Source organism: Limanda limanda, chromosome 9, assembly GCF_963576545.1.
Source record: "Limanda limanda chromosome 9, fLimLim1.1, whole genome shotgun sequence".
In the NCBI taxonomy this organism is placed as follows: domain Eukaryota; kingdom Metazoa; phylum Chordata; class Actinopteri; order Pleuronectiformes; family Pleuronectidae; genus Limanda; species Limanda limanda.
In genome coordinates this window covers 21,402,233-21,421,853 of record NC_083644.1, presented here as the reverse complement: position 1 = coordinate 21,421,853, position 19,621 = coordinate 21,402,233, and the positions used below count along the sequence as shown (strand labels likewise).

The following is a 19,621-nucleotide window of genomic DNA, read 5'->3' as shown; positions in this document are numbered from 1 at the left end:
CAATTTAAGAACTTTTGAAAAGGAGAAAAAACACTTAAGAGAACCTCATTTTAAATTTACAATAGATTTAAAAAGTAATACTTATGGGGAAAAACTGTGTCCTTTGCTATTTGCTCCTGTGATAGCTTCGTATAGATTGAAGCTCTCTCACTGATCCTCTCTCAGTCCTCTGTGTATATCGATCGTTGGCCATCTGTGTACTTCTATTGTGATGTATAATACTGTACCATTAGGAAGATTTGCTGGTCGGGTGGGGTGGGGTGGGGGAAGGGAATATAAATGATGCTCCTGTACCGTTCATGGTCCTTTCTGATGACACGGCAGTATTCAATATGAAGCAGTCTGTCTCTTGGGTTTGCTTTGTATTTCATGGTAGGATAGTTCAAAATCTTGTCTTAGGGACTTAGGTGTCTTGTGTAGGTAATAAAGATGTTCTTTGTATGTTTCTTTATATTGTAAAGTTTCTTTAGACTGAAAGAAAAACAGATGATTTGCTTATCAAAAAAGAAACAATGCATCAATAATAAATGTCATTTGATTTTTCCTTGTTGTTTGAATCTCTTCTCCTGAATTCTTATTTAGCTTTAAGGCCCTGATCTAGGCAGGGCACACAGATAAGTTATATACAATGTAACAAGTGATCACTTCAGTCATGTTCAGCTATAAAAAATAATTTCCAGTGGAGGCATCATTTTCAAAATGAGACATTAAATTGATTTCCCTTAGGCTATATCAAGACTCAAATTACTTTACAAATCAATAATAATTATTATTTGCGTGCATTAATTGAAGTTGACAGCTTCTGCCAATGACACAAGTGTTACCATGGAATGACCTGCTGCAGCTACATGCCTGGAAAGGATTGGAGTGCATTGTTAGGGCCCGAGCACTGACAGACACTGAGGCCCTATTGAAATTGTGAGAATTATTATTATTATTTTTCAGGCAAATGAATTGGCTTTTTGAGGGCTTTAACATGCTCAAATTCTTACCAAATTTATAGAAAATTAGAAAGTGGTGAAAATGTACGTATTCTGAAGGAATTTTAAAGGGGCGTGGCAAAATGGCTCAACGGTGTCCCCGAGACCCCTGGAACACGTTCACATTGACCGATCTTCAAAAAAATCGAAGATTTTTTCCAAGCACTCTGCTGCTGCTTATTTCCATGTGATGTCCTGATGCTGCCCCCTGCTGGCTGCTGGGTTCCTCTGCTGCTCTTGGCTTGGTTTGTGCAGCTAACTAAAGTTTTCCATAAAAGAAAATCTGTATTATCCTTCAAGGGCAATTTGATGTACAACCAGCAATCAGTGCACGAGGAATCATTCAGTTTTAATTTGTAAATTGTAACTTGGGAGGAATAATAATGAAACTTTATTTATATATATATAATATAATGTGAAAAAATAAAAGGAATATAATGATCGCATTACATAAGAAAACAATGTTACAACTTAATAATAATAACAATAATAATACCTAACGATTAGATAGTGTATAATATACAACCCCCCCATATTAATATATATATTATATTTTTTCCAAATAAACTAGGATTGTCTACCAAGCCTGTCTGAATAGAGTTCATATTTGAACTAATGTTTCCTTACTGTGGACTGAAGGTGTGGTTGTTTACAATAGGAATCCATCAGGTGAAAAGGTCACACAAAGGAACAGGAGCTCAAGGTTACCCGGAAGTAGTTCATAGTGGTGAGGTCGACACCGCGCTATTGAAGTCAGTTTGACGCCGGTATCATTAAAATACACAGTCCTCGTCGGTCTACTGTTTGGGCCAACGTCAAGCTGACTTCACCTCTGTAAGCTGGAGGGAGAGACCGCTCGGGACCAAAACAAGCCTCCGCACAACAACTCGTGTTTGAAGGTAACCTTCAGTTTACTCTCCACATGAAGGGCTTCACCGCGGGAGGGGGACTAACTCTGTCTGACGTGGCTGTGCGCAGTCGTTCATCGCTCAAATAAACACGGAGCACGCACTTTGCGCTCTCTAACATTAGCTAGCTTGACACACAGCTAATGCTAACATCTGTTAGCCGCCAGTTAGCCGCCCGAGGAGGTGGCAGCCCTTTAACTTGACAGAAACTACTGGAAGCTCGAGGTTAGCTTGGTGCTACTTACTGTTGGTCACATTGTTCTGTCGCAGCAGAAACACCGAGCAGGCGAGTTGTAGTTTTAACAATGTTTAAACTGTGACAAATGAGGATCGTAGTTGACTCAGCTCTGTGTGGTAGTTGGATGACTTCGATATTGTGTTAGCTTGGTTATATGCTCAGTGATAATATAGCAGGAGTGAGATACATTGTAGTCTTCCAGTTGTGCTCTATATTGAAAGTTGCTCGCCTTGTCTCTCAGAGTTGTGCTAATGGGGGACAAAGAAGAGACGATGGACGCCTCTGAGAACCATGACAGTTCACCAGCAGCGTCGAAGAACGATCGAACCTCGTTGCTAGACAGCGGAGAGGACTTTGAAGTGTTGGACGAAGAAGACATTGACGACGACCCCCCTCCCCTGGAAGATGCTGGAGGAGGCAAGGAGAAAAGCACAGATGTGTCCGACAAGAGAAACGAAGACACAGATCCGGATCCCCCAGGCCAAGTCGAGGAATGGCTGGACGTTTTAGGTATGTTATATAAACACCTCAGTAAAATGCCCCTCAACACACTCTTGTGCAAGTTGTCGCACAAGTTGTGACGTCAATATTGATGATGGAGTTTTAGCCTGATCAGATTCACACAGTTTCCACATCTGTAACAAAGGTCTTATGATGCACTTGAGTCCGGCTACTGACATATGGTTGTTCCACAGTCACTGGACAGTCACTAGTGCTGTAGATTATATGATTGAGATCAATCAATCAGTAATTGAGTGATGAGCCAAAGAATAGACAAAACAAATAAAAATGTTGGATAAGAAGATTCCATAAAATATATTGTTTAAAGTTATAAAAAACTATGAAAATCTATAGTTAATATAAGAAATCGACAACCATACATTGGATAAAAAAACACATACAAAAGATGTTTTAACAGTCAGATACAATGTAATGACAATTAAAACATATTTTCAATAGAATGATGTGTTAACACCATACTTAAACAAAAGCCAGAGATAGGATTTTAAGCTTGCATTTAAGTATTTCAACTCTTCCAGTTGTTGTCATGTTTTAAGGTAGAATTTGTTCCAGAGGCTCAAAGTATAAAAGCTTAAAAGCTGCCTCACCAAAGGTTCTTGTCTTACACTTAATAATATCTAACTGACCCGTACCAGAGGACCTGGGAAACTTCATTGATCATTATCTCTCCCTAGGTAATGACCAGCTAAAGAAGAAAGTCCTGGAGGCCGGGCAAGGGCGAAACAGTCGGCCACAGAAAGGACAGAATGTGAAGATTAATCTGAAGACCTCCCTAAAGGATGGGACTCTGGTAGAGGAGCAGACTGACTTAGATTTCACTTTGGGAGATGGTGATGTTTTTCAGGTAAAAAAGCCTTAATTTTTCTCTTAATTATTCTCTCTTTTAGCTACAAATAGTATAGGAAAGTATGTAAGAGTTGTTTTACTTTGTTATCTAGGTAATCCATGATGTACATATTGGTTTTTCTTTTTTCAGGCTCTGGATCTCACTGTGCAGCTCATGGAAATGGGAGAGAAGGCGCTCATCCAAACAGATGGAAAATATGCATATGGCCCCCGTGGGAGGTTAGCAGTGTGTTTTAATGTAATTTTGGCCTTAAAAAGTTTAATATACACACAAGCTGTAGTTTAAAAATTGAGTTTGCTTTCAAATAACAAGATATGAATTTGTGCTTCGTTGAATTTAGATAAAGTAGCATAGCTTTACTTACGATCTCTGTTCTTGACTTCCTTGTGTGTTATCCAGTCACGGACCGCTCTGAAATCGACTGTGTTTATTTCCCCTGCCAGACTTGAACCCAAGGTACCTCCCAATGCTGAGCTGTCCCTAGAAGTGGAACTGCTGGAATCTACAGATGCTCCAGACCTGGAGCTGCTGGCCCCTATAGAAAAGATTGCCCTTGCCATCCTTAAGAGAGAGAGGGGCAATGTTCATTATCAGCGTGGGGACTATGCCTTTGCTGTCAACTCGTATAGTATTGCCCTGCAGATAACAGAGTCTAGTTCCAAAGGTGAGATGCCGGTCAAGTTATCATAAGTCACTGATACGTTAATTTGAACACTGATACTGTTTATGTCTTTTTAAATACTTAGCATTGAGATTATTGCTTTAATACCTGACCAGTGGGAAATGGTAGGCAACAAATTTCCATCATTTTAATAATGGACAGATTTTTATACTCTGGTTACACTGGGTTCATACTCACAAGCTTCTGTTTGTCTGTGGTCCTTTTTTAAAACCTGTCTTTATCTAATTTTGTTGTGGATGCTTCTGCTGCAGTTGACATTACTCCTGAGGAGGAGGACGCGTTGATGGATGTGAAAGTGAAGTGTTTAAACAACATGGCTGCCTCTCAGCTGAAACTGGACCACTATGACGCAGCACTTAAATCTTGTGTCTCAGCTCTGGCCCATCAGCCAGAGAACATAAAAGCACTTTTCCGCATGGGCAAGGTACAGTTCCTTGTGTTTTTATTTACTCTATTTCCTGTTAGTCTCGTGTAGCTCGTTTTATTGATATGTGTTTTCCCTCAAGGTGTTGGCCTTGCAAGGTGAATACACAGAAGCCGTGCAAACTTTGAGGAAGGCACTGAAGTTGGAACCAAGCAACAAGGTACTTTTCTGCCTCTTCCCTTCAAGTTTGGGTAAAACAGGTCTTATTGTAGAGAAGTTGCAGTTCAGTATTACGACCAGTAGGTGGTGCCATGAGGTCAAATATCTCACCACTTAGTTTGTATTGCAAGGTCAGGTGGAGTGCTGATTCATCATTTCAGAGGATCTGTTTTCATGTTGTTGCTGTAAATAGGTTTGCCCTGCAGCTCAGCCATAACTAATGCTGAGCCTCTGTGCCTGGTCTTCTGCTTATGGAGTTGGGTATATGCAGTTCTTTGGCAGAATTCGACCAAACTCAGCTGAGTGCGTGGGCCTCTTAGATTAGCTGTAAGCTGCAGCAGCATGGCGTTCATGCCCAGAATCCTCCACTTCAGTCCCACACCAATCTGTCAACCTGCACATGGCTTGCCCACCACATTTCATCCAATACACGCAGTACAAATATATATATATATATATAATGCACTATTACGATTTTTAATACTGCAACTTCTTTCGATAGCTGACTTGTTGGCCTGTGTGTAGTTTGGAATCTTTTGCATACCTTTACAAGGATGTATATTGACTCCCTTCTTTTTCATAGCTTGATTGCAAAGACCACCTTCTTAGCTGACATCTTCTGACCGACCACAATTAAAGTAATGATCTGAATGTAATTATACACTCTCAGTGTTGATCATTCATTGAATTATTTGTAACTATCGTCACACAACAACACTGACCTCCACATTTTAATTTTCTAGATTTTTACAGTAGTAAAGTTCAAACACACACACACACACAAAAGTATTGACAACAGGCCTTTCTGTCAACAACATAATTTGTTCTTCACAAACAGACATGACATACGTATTTATTTGCATATAATACGGTGAGGAGGGATCTTCTCACACTTGGTCACTTGAGACACATTCTAATACCAGATGTGAACTGGGGTACTCCGAGCTGATAGGCTCACCGGTGGCAGAGGCCACCACCAGGTCTGAAGAAGGCCTATGTTTACAACTATCTCAACACATATCTAGGTTTGTTGTTTTAAAGTTTAAAATGGGCATGTCTCTTTGTGCTAAAAATAATTAAAAGACTCCAAGTGGAACTGCATGTTCTAACAGCAAGAACAGTGGGTGTGCTTCAGTGACGATACAAAAACGCTCCCTTTATAATCAAAGAGGCGGTCCTACACTGTCACAGGAGTCTTGGCTTGACGAGATGACACACTATCTCTCTTCTCCAATCTCTGACACACATGCTGTCTGCCTTTTTACATTGGTGTCAGCTGTTCGCCCACTATCTTCAACTCTGATGGAGACTTAGTTTATCTGTTGTTTCTTGTCTGTTTGATATGGCATGCAGAGTTGACAGTTCCAGTTTAGACAGCTTCAGCACAGAGGCTGTTAGGACGGGATGTTTAAATGTTTGTTTAACCTACTTTATTCCAGCCCTGAGAACATAAGTCAGTGTGGTGTCATTTTGGTCATTATGGTGGGTAGCTGATTGCATAATGTATGTGCCGACTCGCCAAGGGTTCCCTGCTCAGACGCTGTGCTGTAAATGTATCTGTTACTCTTAGCAGTAGATAGGAACGGACAAATCCTCAGGGTACTTTTGGTTCAACATTATTGTGAATTGTATGTAATGGTGCACCTTCAGTCTTTCTGAAGCACATTTCCAAAACAGAAATATTTTAGTTTTCTCTGAAAGCTGTTTTTTGCTTAGTCACTCGAAAACTTAAGAGCAATGAAGTGTCTCAGATCTGATAAATTTGTTATAACAGGAACTGAACCCATATCCTGGAATAATGTGTGGAGACATGGGCTAAATGGCAGCCTGATTTTGTCATGCCAACCTGTGATTTCCTGTAAGACGAAAAAAGAACAACAAACACAAACATTGTTTTGATGTTGGCATTTAATCAAAGCTTCATCCATAGTGTTTTTAAGCTCTGATCACTTGGTGACCTTGCGTGTCTAATGAAAGGATATTGTCATTTCTCACGTTTCTATTAGGAAGTTAATCAGTCTTTGGTGGTTTTACAGTAGCAGGATGTTATATTCTTCATGTTGGGGTGTTTGGTTGTTCGGGTGAAGTGGGTATTTGTGTAGTGGTAGTATTACTCATCATTTTCCTCTCCTGTCTAGACGATCCACGCAGAGCTCTCCAAGCTGGTGAAGAAGAACTCAGAGCAGAGGGGAGCGGAGCAGGCCATGTATAAGAAGATGCTGGGTAACCCCACTAGTAGCAACAGCGGCACACAGAAACACCGGGCCAAGTCTTCATGGGTGAGACATTCAGTCATTCCTTGAGAAAACACATTGTAAAGTGGGGGGGCAAAAATGTAGCGTTTGAGTCTGTGGCCATCATCACATGATACTCATCCACTGTCATGCATGTTCTGGACGTCTGTTGACTGAAATCCCTCATTCGGTTAAAGCTAATAAAAAGTGGCAGTGACACAACTTAAAACAATAGGAAAGTAGTTTGCTGATTATCCGGCTGACAGCCAGCACTTACTTGCACTTTTCACTGTCTCATGACTCAATATTTCATTATTCCAAGTACTTAATATGCACTCTCTATTCTTTCTGTCCTTTTATTCACTAGGGTCTCAGCTGGAAATGGCTATTTGGTGCCACTGCGGTAGCACTCGGGGGTGTAGCGCTATCCGTTGTCATAGCTGCTAGAAATTGAACCCAGCCTGTAGTGAACGTCTGACCCCTGCAATGTGAGAACCAATACGCAGGAGCACATCTGGCAGGGCCGTCTTAGCTTTGCTCAAAGTAGGTGGAAATGCCAGTCGGGTCAGTCCCTTCTTCACTGTCACTCGTTTCTCTGCTATGTTTGAGAAGTTTAACGTTATGAATAATTAAACATCAATGTTTGCATATGGGAAATGTTCTTTCCAATCGTACGGATGTTCATGCATATCAGTTGCATTGCCAGACACTGTTTTTCTTTTTCTGTTGCTGCCATTGTTGTTGTCTTTGGTAGTTGATGTTGGAAATTGAAATAAAGTTTACTGTAGATGCCATATAGAAGCTATTTATAAAATATTTTCCCAGTAAAGTTGTGTTATAGTTTTAAAGCATCAGGTAGTGCAGTTAACAATTAACATTCAAGTTTGTTCAAAGTTTTATGTCAACTTGGTGTAATGCAGATGGTCTTTTTGAGGTTCACACACTGGAAGGTACTTTTGCTTGTTTGTCCCATCTCTTAAAAGACCATTCGTAGAGTGACCAGAGAAACAGAGACACCTTTACAACTGTCAACAAGAATACACTACCTTACTTCCAGTTGTCGGTCTTTGTTGAGTTTGCATGGTGGGTACTTTGGCTGAGGAGTGCGTTGTTAGACCTGGCCTCAACACAGCTAAATGGTAAATGGTCTGTATTTGTTTGGCCTTTTTCTAGTCTCGATGACAACTCAAAACGTTAAGTGGCCTGATAGAGCTCCGTGGACTGAGCCATCTACACCTATCTGATTAGAATCCAATGCTTTTATACTCTCTCCCTCATGTATAAGTACTTTAAAGTGTCAGCTGGTGGTGATATGCTGTACTGAATGTTCAGCGTTCCGAAATGAGTCATTTCAAGTTTGCAGCTTTACCTTTAGAACACAGGCAGAAAATGGTATGTGAAGTTTTTCTGTAATATTACTGTTATTGATACTGAAGGATAGTTTATTTTTATTATCCAATTCCAGATTAAATTGTTGATGAGTAAGACCAAATTCTGAAGGATGACCCCTCAAGTTCCATGTTGGGTGTTTGTTTTTTTTCCTCTTTATGCTCTTACATTTTTCTCCTTGTATGTTTTTCCTGAAATTATAATCCTTTGATTGTTTATTTATTAGACTGTTTTTGCTATTTGCTTTAATACATTTAGTAAATGTGATTCCACCAAAGCTGTGGCTTCTTCAGTGTACAGTCAGTTCTACAGAGCCAAAAGTTGCATTAAACAAAGTGATCATGATAAAACCTTTGCATTCCCTGCATTTGTTAATTTTATATTTATCTCAATAAAAAATGTTTCTGTTCTCAAACTGTGGTTCCTGTTTTGTGTCATTTTATAATGTACGAGTTTTTATTGGCAGAGAATAACAATCACTCAACAAACAGCAAAACATACAAATAGGAGGTTGATCAATTATGTGTTACACACCTTTGCAAAATGCATAAGCACTTTATTGCAATAATATATAACTTATTTGACCCTCTGTAGAGGAAATTGAAAATTCCCATGTAAAAATAGAAAAGGTAGGAAGACGTAATCTGAATAGAAACAGAAGCTGGTATAAATCAGATCAAATTTGAAATACTATGTACAAGACTGTTTTCTAAATGTGCAATAAAGTTCTAATTTGTCGCAATTGTTTTGGAATATAAAATATGTGCAGCTAGTTATTTGACTTGTCATACTGCTATTGATAAAAACTACATTGTGATAATTATTGATATAGTTGTATTGCCCTACAAGGAGCTTTAATCAATATCAGTACCCAGTGGTAACGTCTGTATGAGTCAGACACATCCTCTACTATAATCCCTGCATATTCACATTTGTTTTGAAGACATTAAGATAACACAAGTCCTTGACATGTCTCGGAGTTGTATTTGTTGTATTTGTATTTACAGTTGTATTTGTTTACACGCGGACATTCCCGAGGTGGATGGATATTCCCGAACTGTGGGTTTTTTCCAGACGTTGACGTATCGCTGACGTAACGAGATGACCAGTTTCCTCCTTCCTCCGCATCATCACTGATGAGCAACGTTTTGTTTCCCTAGGCCTAGGACTTGACACACACGTATGTTGTGTCCTCCGTTAATCACTACAGCACATCTCCACACAACACGATGTGGATATATAATATGGCATCTGAAACACATTGACTCACGTGTTGTCTAAAATGCGAAGTAACATTTTTTTTTTTTTTTTATAAAGTCGACTAATTGTCGCCTAGAAATAAACCATTCGACTGTATTGATATTGAGAGTTTATTTTCTACGTATTGATTTTAAAAGTGTGTGTAACTTTTGCGTGTGTGTGTCTGTGTGCGCGCCTGTGTGTGCGTGTGTGTGTCTGTGTGCGCGCCTGTGTGTGCGTGTGTGTGTCTGTGTGCGCGCCTGTGTGTGTGTGTGTGTCTGTGTGCGCGCCTGTGTGTGTGTGTGTGTGTGCGGGGCCTTCTCATTGGCTGCTCCCTCATGAATATGCATGGCGGAGCTTCGGGACTTCTCGGTTTACAACAGAGCGCGTCCGTGCGCGTGGTGGGAACGGCAGCAAGATGGCGGCGCTGAAGGAGCAGCGGAGCTACGGGCTGTCCTGTGGACGAGTGAGCAACGGCAGCAACGTCTCCGTCTTCCACGTCAAACTCACTGACAGCGCGCTGAAGGCCTTCGAGGGCTACCAGAGCGGCAAGGTAAGCGGGCTGGCCCCGGCCCCGCGGCGGCTCCCGGGTCTGCGGGTACAGGTCTGCCCGGGCGGAGGACTCGGTGACAGGCGGAGCGAGGTCAGTCAGTCGCCCCCCCCCCCCCCTGGCTCTCGGGCTGCCTCCCTGCCCGATGCGGCTGGCGTCACGCCGCCGCACACAGCCCGCAGCCCGGGCAGCTGTGGCGGGGTGGACCGTGTCCTCGACCCGCCAGCGGCTCTCCTCCGGCCGGGGGACTTGTTGGCCGTGTCCCGGAGCTCCACCCAGGCTGGCGTCGCTCCGCACCGACCCGGTCCTTTAACAGGAGCCCGAGCTCCACTCGTCCTCTCACTGGGTCGCTGCGTGTGTTTGCGTTGTTAGACGAGTTTAAAGTCCTCGCTCGACTGGTGTGAACCACCGGGATGATTCCCACAGGAAACATGGAGGGACTCGTGTTTGGAGGACAGATGCTTCCAGAAAGTTTAAAGCTGTCAAAGAACAGCCAGGCAGACCTTGCTAGCTAACGTAGCCTGACGTAGAGGTAACTTTAAATGTCTGAGCCATACACACTGCCTCGGGTACATGTCTATGGTCCGGGCGTTAATTCAAGCAAAGCCTGATGGTGGTGAATAATTTGGAAAAGTACCCAGTATTATTCACCTGAATCCTGTCTCCACCCCCAGCCACAGAGGGCTCACGTTCACCTCACAGCTTCACAACTGCTGCAAACTTATTTAATCTGGAGATCCGACTCATGGACTCGCTTCATGTCCAGCTCGGATCTCTGTCCAGCTCCCGGTGGCGTGTTGCCTTGGCTTGTTGTGTAGAGAGCTGTAGGTCGGATGATGGCCATCTAACATTTCAGCTTCTATAAATATTTGACAGGGAAAAACCTGGCAAGCCGTGCAGGAGGAAAGGGCCTTCCCCCCCCCCCCCCAGCTCCAGTGGCACAGCACAACTGCAACCAATAAACCAGAACAATAAAAGTGACAGGTAACTGTGGAGCTACGTCACACAGACCAAATTGGCAATATTGGGGCGACCCCTCGACTCTTTAAGCTTTTGTCATTCTAGCTACAATTAGTTGGTAAATAACTGTTTGTTTTACAAGGGGCCTTTGTCCTTTAGAGATGTAGAGTGTTCTGACATTTTGACAATGGGACATTATGGCATCAGGCTGAATTTGTGCACATGTGTAACGTATTGATTTATTTATTTACTAAAACACAGAGCAAACAACCCAAGAGATTTGTGCTGCGCGATCCAACTAGCATTGTTTATAATTCAGGATAGCTTCTTCCCCCGAACCCGGACTAGTTGGAAGAGAACAACAATTTTGGCCACACATTCTAAAATCATAAAGCAACAGAAGGGTTTATACCAATGTGATATCATTTAGATTCATTGTAATTCAGCACAGGGTCTTCTTTTCACGAGGAGGCCGGAAAATACACGCAAACAGCTCAAGCATCTCGGCCTGTACAGAGTTAAGTTTTGGCACTTGGGCTTTCTTTGAGGGATAGATCGTGGCCCCACCCATAGCCCCATTGTTTATCTTCCACAAAGGAGCATTAAATGCACATCCTTATGGAATCTCCTTTTCAACATGTGCTCATGTGATGATTACTGCGTTCACAACAAGAAATGTTGCTTGTCGTATGAGACGTATGACCAAAGAGGCAAGTTGTGAGATCATGCTAAAGGATCAAGATGCACCTTTTAAGAACGTTTGTCTTGAAGAGATGAAGACTCGCTACCTGGTCTTGTTGTTTTGCACTCTGCAACATTTCCCCTCTTATCGAAGTTAAAGCCCTTACTCACTATTTGATAAGATCTTAGATGTTGGGTAATCAGATGCTGGATGGAATAGAGGCGAGTGCTTGTTTTTTACGCGTGTGAAGAGCAGTAGATCGATGAGAAGCATTTGGAGAAGCTTGCACCTTAGCTGGCACAACTGTTCAAATCGCATTTTGGCCCTTTGTGGCGAAGGGGTGGGGGTGTTACTGTGGTTAAAACTTTGGGGGATCTGTTATCAAATCTCATAGGGCTGTTTTTTTTAATAAATAACAATACAAGTTCTATTTTTGTATCAGACACACACCAGGAACATACAGGCATAAACACTCCATGATCACAACAGTTAACAGCTTTAGTTGTGACCCATGCAGACATCATACCACCCATCTGACCCAGTTAGCATGTGGAGGTGTGCCACGTGTCTAAATTAAGTGCATGTGAGTATACATTACATTATGGGAGCACACACTCGGAAGTCTCCTTAGTCAGCCCCACTCACGAGTGCTCAGAGACGTCTAAAGTTAAAGGTTCAAATTGACACAATGGTTAAATGAAAAACACCAGTGACATGGAGCAAATTTGTGCAAAAATAGATTGACAAAAGATAATATTGTTAGGTTTGCACTCAAAAGTGGTTTGTCGGTTGCTTGTCTGTATGAGATCTGTACAAGCTCTGAGGTTTTGTGACGGGTTTGTCATTTGCTCATGCTTTATCTGAAATATCTTCCCTCTTCTAAACTCAATGCAAAACTGCTTCACCGGAAAGATTCAAGTTATGTGTGATGTTGTGTCATTTTCCAAGTTCAGACCAACTTGGTTAAGCAACTAAGTTGACAATCTAATTTAGTGGCTGGAATGTAATTTATCAATCAAATTAGAGGCTCAATTATTAGCACAGACACCCCACCACCCCTTGAGCTTATATTGTTTCATTGTGGCTCTGGTAACTTCTAGAGGAGCTGAGGCTTCCTCATAACTCAAACACTGGCTGGCACCCAAATGCAGGGGTGAGCTGGGAACTCGATAAAGGAAGCGGAAGAGAGCTACAGAATGACACCAGCCTTCCCAAGAAAAAGTTGTGGTGTGGTCACAATCAGTAATCTGTCATGTGTATGACCCCAGTTTTGCTTGGACAAATATGGTCGTGCCCCTTGACCACTTGCGTTCATCAACGCTGTGCCAGGCCAGTGTGATGTAGCACAGCAGCTTTGATCAATTGTGGACTCAAACTTACAAAGTATGTACGCAGCAAGAACTGTTAGGCTCTATTTGTCAACAAACTTATTGTCAAGTCACTACTATGCTACTTTGGAGAGTAAGAACAAAAAATGTTCACAGACAAGTCTGTGAAATTTTTTTTCCAATGTAAGATGACCATATGATAAATGTTGGCCCCAGCTGCAAATCTGTTTCTGCTATGTTGACTAGTTCCAACAATCTTATTAAAACTGAGTCATTCTTACTGTGTTCCTGAAGTGGAACAGTAGTCAGCCACTAGCAATAGTTGAGCTTCCTGTATGAGACGTGACTGTCAGCCGGTTCCTCCGTTGGTCGTCTGAGGACAAAGTGAACTGGAGCTACTGCAGTGGGACTATCAGCCCAGAGACTCGTGTGTTTTTTTTCTTTTTTTTAACAGGCTGTGACATAAGCAAGGAAATAAGTAAAGCTACTTTAGCGTCATCAAGCTGAAGGTTATGGGGAGTGCAGATTAAAGTTTATAATGTTTTCTCTGGATGTCTGTTGTTGCGACACAGAATTGGAACTGTCATTTGTTCTGAAAATACAAGTAGTACCATGTGATTGTTAAAACTTTTAGTTGGCCACTGTCACATCTTTTGTCTTGTGGTGAGGTAGTGGTTGTAATTGTAGGTATAACCTGCATAAATTCTTTAGGACATGCATCACAGTCGCGGCACTCAACTTGTTGTGAGCTGTTAGTTATGTTTTGCATCTATATTTAAAGCTCTGGAAGAAAGGATCATTGTCAATGAACATTGGGATGCATTTAATGAAGCCGGTTTTAATCCAGTTATTTTTACATTTTAACAAGCTCTTGAAGTAAACCAATGGCTAGTTCCTGCTAGTGTAGTTATATGTTACCTAATGGGCCAGTCAAACAAGGAAACAATAAACATCTCATGCTTGACATCTGTCATTTAACAGTTGCTGAAAGTGTGACATTTAAATTGTGTGGTTTAGAAATGACCAAGGGAGTTTTCTTAGCTGGAAGTCGGAACCAACGTTGATGTCTCTGTTACAATGACTACAACTGATTTGGTAGTTTTGGTTTCAAATGGCATTGACAATATAGGACGAGATGTTAAATATCCCTTATTCGTTTGAAGGTCTTTTGCACAATTTAGGTAATCATCTACCAGTAGATGTTAGCAGGTGTTAGTGGCCCCCAGCGGATGTTAGAGATATAACTGTGCACCTTAGCGCCATCCAGTGTTTTGGGTTTGTAATCAATGGTACGGGCAGAACATGAGAGTACTCTGAGGCTAAAGGTTGATCTGACTGGCTACTTGCTTGTATCATATTTAGGGAGCGCACCGAAGACTTTTGTTTAACATACATCCGCCATGTCCTGTCTCCACTAATGTTGGCTGCTTTTACCTAAACCTGAAGTTTTGGGTTTGTAGACTGGTGTACATCTGACTTTGGTGTGTTATCAGTTCGGCGGGTAGTAGATATAGAGAGATAGATATTTGATTACTGGAATTTATCTGTGGTTATGGATATAACATTGACACCCTCTTCAAAACCGTATTATTTGAAAGCATCTAGGTTTTAATTTGAGACTATAAGTTGAATGCCAGAAGTTAACATCTAGATATGGATCATTACACAGTTAAGTACTTGCGGTGGCAGGCTATAGGGTTTATGAAGGAGGTCAGCTTACAGTGCCTGGCTCCTGGCTACCCCCTGCCTCTACCCCTATGGGAATGGTATGGGAAGTTATGGAGACTGGGTGGGGATTATGTTGCTTGAAGCTGGTCAGGCTGTGCCAGTGCAATGGTTATTTAAGGAATGCTGACTCCCCAGTTTCAGCAGGTCACAGGACGCTGCAAAGGATAACCATAACCACTAAGGCCAAATATGACTCCAAATGTCATGGTGTTCCTCCGTCCTGTTGCAGCGTTGACACATGTGACCGTGTCAGGCTTGTGCCACTGCACACGGAGCAGACTTCTTGACCTGCACTTTCTTTTTCAAGAAATCGGTCAGAGTACAGGTCATGGTTAGATTTTTGGTCTACAAACACACTTTTGGTGCCCGTGCTAGTTGACCAGTATTGGAGCAATATTATCCCTGAAAACAGGTACAAGTGTACAGTATTTACAGGAGCTTGTACATATAGCTGTTTTTATACCTGAGCATTCATCAGTTAAAAAATATAACTGAATATTGACTATGGATCAAAGCCCAGACATGATGTCTGAATGGCTGCTTCATCAATTTATAAAACTTGACAGAATACCATAACCATTGAGCTACTTTTTTTGTCATGAATTTCAACCATCTATGAGACTATATGTCATGCTCCTACAAAATGACAGATGGTTGAAACGACTGTTGGTTACATTATTTATTTTAAGTCCTGTAGCAATTGAATATTCAAGCAGCACGAGTTATGAGGCAGAGCCACTGTTATTGTGGGAGTCTTCACCTAAAGCCACTGGAAGTGCCAGTAATGAAACTGGACTTTGTTGCTTGGATTATAAACTGCTCTCTTAAATGAAAAGTATATAAACAAACATTTTATATCAACACTTTGCTGTTGAATTTTTGTTTGAGTTAATAGATATGTATTATGTCATACCAGAAAATAAGACTCCAAAAAAGCTAGCTTTATATATTTAAACCAAAAGTGTGTTTGTCATCTCATAGAGAGATGGAAATGGCAGCCAATAACAAATCATGAGCCAAGTTGTAATAATCACGACTGTAATAGGGAACATAACATCTGTTAAATCCAGGTAAAAACTGGTGCTAACGTTTGTCTGACCAGAGGAAGATAGAGTTGAGAAGAGTCTGTGCTAAAGATTGTAATGAGATTATTTTTACATGATGGAAAAAAAGTAAAACTAAAGCTAAATATCACATTTTGTGCTTTTTTAAATTGTACTGGAGCTAATGATAACATTCAGTCGTGGCACATCCAAGTGAAAACATAATGTTTTGTCCACACACTTTGGCTTTCATAAACAGCTAATTGTGAAAACAGTGGTCTCGTGTTGCGTTTTGGATGATTCTGTTAAAACAACAGAGATGTATTCCTTCACAGACATAAGGTGTCACTAAACAGAAACGTTACTGTAGCCAACAACACCATACAGTGGTTGGCAGTAGTTATTTTGTGAGGGAACTGGGCAAGCACACTAGTGGGATTTTCAATTGATGTCTCACTGCACATTTTTTCTATACATAAGACTCATAAAGTAAACCATCATGAATTAAGGTTAACCCCAAAAGACCAAATGGAGTAACTGGACAAATAATGGTTGATCTTAGCTTACCCAAAAAGAGGAAAGAAAGTAATTTCCTGACATTTTTGGGAGGAGCTCTATGTGACATTTAATAGAACGTTTCCTTCCTAGGCCCTAGTGTGAGCCCATGTGAGAATACAGCAGGAAAATCTCTGGAAAAGAGAGTGGGTGTGTTGTTGAAGTTTCTAACACCCTAAAACCCTATGGTCATTAAACTGGACGAATGCAAATATTTTTGAATGTTTCAGCAAGTATAAATTTCACAGATGACTCAGTAGCTTCCCATCAACTTCAATGTGCTATAAACAAAAACACATGGTTCTGCAATGTGTGAGGCAAAATGTCTGCACCCAATTTTCCTGACATTTATCGCAGATCCTGTCTGAAAACAATATAAATGTCCTGATGCTCTCCGCACAACCAGCAAGTGGTGCAAAACCAAAGAAACGTGTTCTGCCATTTCAAGCATAAGATCAAATGTAGCTCAGCAGTCATGAATTGGAAAACACTATAAACCTCAAAGGGTTTCTTTCGAGCAATGAATAACCAGTTAAAGTAAATACACCACCAAGTAGGTCCAATTAAGCCTATGTGAAAACTGTGTCACTTCAAATACTTGCTTGACACTCCTCTGTCACAGCTATTTTAAAGACTAGACTATTACGCCACGTTTCACACACTGGGCACACTCCGTAATGATGCATGCACACTTAATATTGAGAGTGGGTACACTCAGTACCATCTGACACTTGCACAGTGCGTAGCACACTGTGCTCTTTCCACCTCTGAAATACTAGACAGGTGGAACATCCCATCATTATGACAGCTACGTATGTAACCTAACACATGACAATTTGGGTGCCACAGTCAATGCCCATATGGATTTGAATGTGGCTTTTCCTGTATGCATTTACTACAAAAACAAAGAAACCCATTGGCATTGCAACATGAGCGAAGGAGTAGAGTTACACTGTGGGGAAATAATTTAACTTGATCTATTAAGCCTGTATTAAGAGGCTGGTCCTTTTCTACGACTAACAGCTAGGTTCTTGCACAGATAAAATCCTAACATGTTAAATTCAACTTCACTGACATAAACTATTGTCATTATATAGCATCTTGTAATTGCTTTTGTAGTGCTCGTTCTAAACCTGCCCATTGGGAATGGGCTGTGGTGATGCCGGTTGCAGCTTTCTTTCCCTAAACTGTAAAAGTGTCTTGCAGTAACTGAGCCTTGGCAAGTAAAGGCCGGCTGCAGGACTCAGTCCACAGGACACTGAAGCCTCGTCATAGCCACTGTACAAATAGCTGTTCACCTGTTTATTCAAAGATCGGTGTACTCGAGTCAGTACACGGAACCCCCGATCAGGAGAATCACTTGTCGTTGCCATGAACACGCTGTCATTGTGACGTCACTTACGTTGGTGAAAGCCAACTGCTGCTGCTGTGGTCACATGTTCCTTCAGTTTATCAAAATTAAACGTATCACATGTCCAAATCACACCGAATTCAACACCATCCTTCCCCAGGCCCTTAACAATACACATGACAATTATGATAAACAGATCTCGATGTGTTCCGGATGTTCTCTGTAAGGTTTCAAGATGGTTTATAGATTAACTTATACATTTTATACCCAATTAAACTGTTGCGCAGAATTGAACTTGACCAAGTCGACCAGGGAGGTTTTTAAACTCAATTCACAGTTGTCTTGTTTACGTTCATTTCTCTACAATAATACATTGGACACCTTTTTGGCAAAGCAATCAAAACAACTTGGGCAAACCTCCACTGCTGAAGATCCTATAATACAATCAATCCCCATAATGAAAACTAAATGCACCTTTTGGTGAGGTTGTCTTGTCAACTGTTGTCTCTAAGGTAAAAAATGAACTTTTAGTCTTAAATTTGGAATCCTGACATAAAACCTTTTGTTTTAGTGACTGTATTATTGATGAAAATTTGGATAAAATGTTTTGCTGTTATTTGTCTGACGATCATTAAATGTATATGCTGATCCAAAAGACTTCCAGATCATGATAAAGTGTGATCACTATTAAGTTGTGCAGCAGTTAAAGCATTTGCACACAAAATATCGTTAGAGAACTTCAGGTCAGTGTTTGTGTATATTGCTGGGCAAAGTACAATAAGAAGACCAGCTTTTATGTCGTAGGAACAACATTTTCATCAGTTCAGTTTTATCATGAGCTGCGTCTGTCCAGTTGATCCCCATTCTGTCACTGTTTGGCAGTGTGTGAGAACGTCCATGGCCTTGTCATCGATCCACGCTCAGGACCCGTACTCTGTCCCTAAGGTTAGCTCTGTGGAACATTCTGGGCTCAGGTCCCAGAAAATAGTGACATGTCAGCAGCCCATTCAAATGAACAGGCTGAGGGTAGCACTATGCTCGCAGCACTGTGGTGGGGGAGGGGTACCGGGTGGTTGGAAGTGCTAAAACTGGTGCTGTGTTAAACATTGCAGGGGGAAGCTAGGGAGTGTGGCTCCATGAAAGGTCTGACGTTCCTCGGGAGCTTTTGACTGTTCAGGGCCCATTACAAACTGAAACTGTTTTTGGTTGCTCACAAAATATTCATAAGAGTGGTTTGCCTCTTTCCTACGTCATCAATAAAAACACAACCTCATGATCAGGAGTGGGTTTGTCAGAAGCTATTGAACATGCTACTACTTAGAAAGAATCCGGCCTTTTCAGCTTAGTTGTTGGGCTATAAATGCAATCCATTATTACACCAGACTTGGTGAAGGCTTAGCTGGCAAGTTGTTGTACTCATGCAGCTGGTGAAACAAGTTTAGCAACACAGAGGATTAGCAAAATTATCTGAAGGCTGCAAAGTTCTGGAAGTAAAGTCTGGCTAATATTTACACAGTCTTCTGCATGTGTGACATGGGCATAATGTCACCGCTGCTTTTTATAACCCAGTGACCTCAATCACTGCTTTTCCCAACATATCTTCTATGGATATCATTACGAATGGCTGGCTGCTATGAAAATTAATAAGCTGCAAGTCTTCTGCTCAATCTCAAAGGTGTAATCTGGGTACAATGTTTTGAACAATTGTGTCTCTCCCACCTGGATTACAATGATAAGAGTAAGGAAATCATTTTATATCATGCACTGGCTTTATAACTGTTGTACTGATTCACTTAATAATG

General features: G+C 41.3%; 2 protein-coding genes across 2 annotated transcripts in view; both read left to right on the top strand.

The window, feature by feature from the left end:
- The first annotated feature begins 1,786 nt into the window (after positions 1–1,786).
- On the top strand, positions 1,787–8,798 carry fkbp8 (FKBP prolyl isomerase 8). Its single transcript, XM_061077621.1, has 9 exons — positions 1,787–1,879; positions 2,368–2,636; positions 3,323–3,492; positions 3,625–3,713; positions 3,939–4,159; positions 4,429–4,601; positions 4,684–4,761; positions 6,899–7,039; positions 7,362–8,798. Exons 2-9 carry the CDS (start codon positions 2,378–2,380, stop codon positions 7,446–7,448), a joined length of 1,218 nt encoding a protein of 405 aa, XP_060933604.1. The 5' UTR covers positions 1,787–1,879; positions 2,368–2,377; the 3' UTR covers positions 7,449–8,798.
- A 1,195-nt stretch (positions 8,799–9,993) lies between these two features.
- The window catches only part of ell (elongation factor RNA polymerase II), a 31,157-nt gene continuing 21,529 nt past the window's right edge, over positions 9,994–19,621 (top strand). Inside the window, exon 1 of the mRNA XM_061077525.1 lies at positions 9,994–10,175. Within this exon, the coding sequence (XP_060933508.1) occupies positions 10,041–10,175 (135 nt within the window). The 5' untranslated portion in view covers positions 9,994–10,040. The remainder of the gene's footprint in view (positions 10,176–19,621) is intronic.

Excerpts from the sequence above, each read along its gene's own strand:
- fkbp8 (XM_061077621.1), top strand. The coding sequence starts at position 2,378 with ATGGGGGACAAAGAAGAGACGATGGACGCCTCTGAGAACCATGACAGT. Across the intron at positions 2,637-3,322 it reads GGAATGGCTGGACGTTTTAG|GTAATGACCAGCTAAAGAAG; the intron begins GTATGTTATATA and ends ATCTCTCCCTAG. Across the intron at positions 3,714-3,938 it reads GCATATGGCCCCCGTGGGAG|ACTTGAACCCAAGGTACCTC; the intron begins GTTAGCAGTGTG and ends TTCCCCTGCCAG.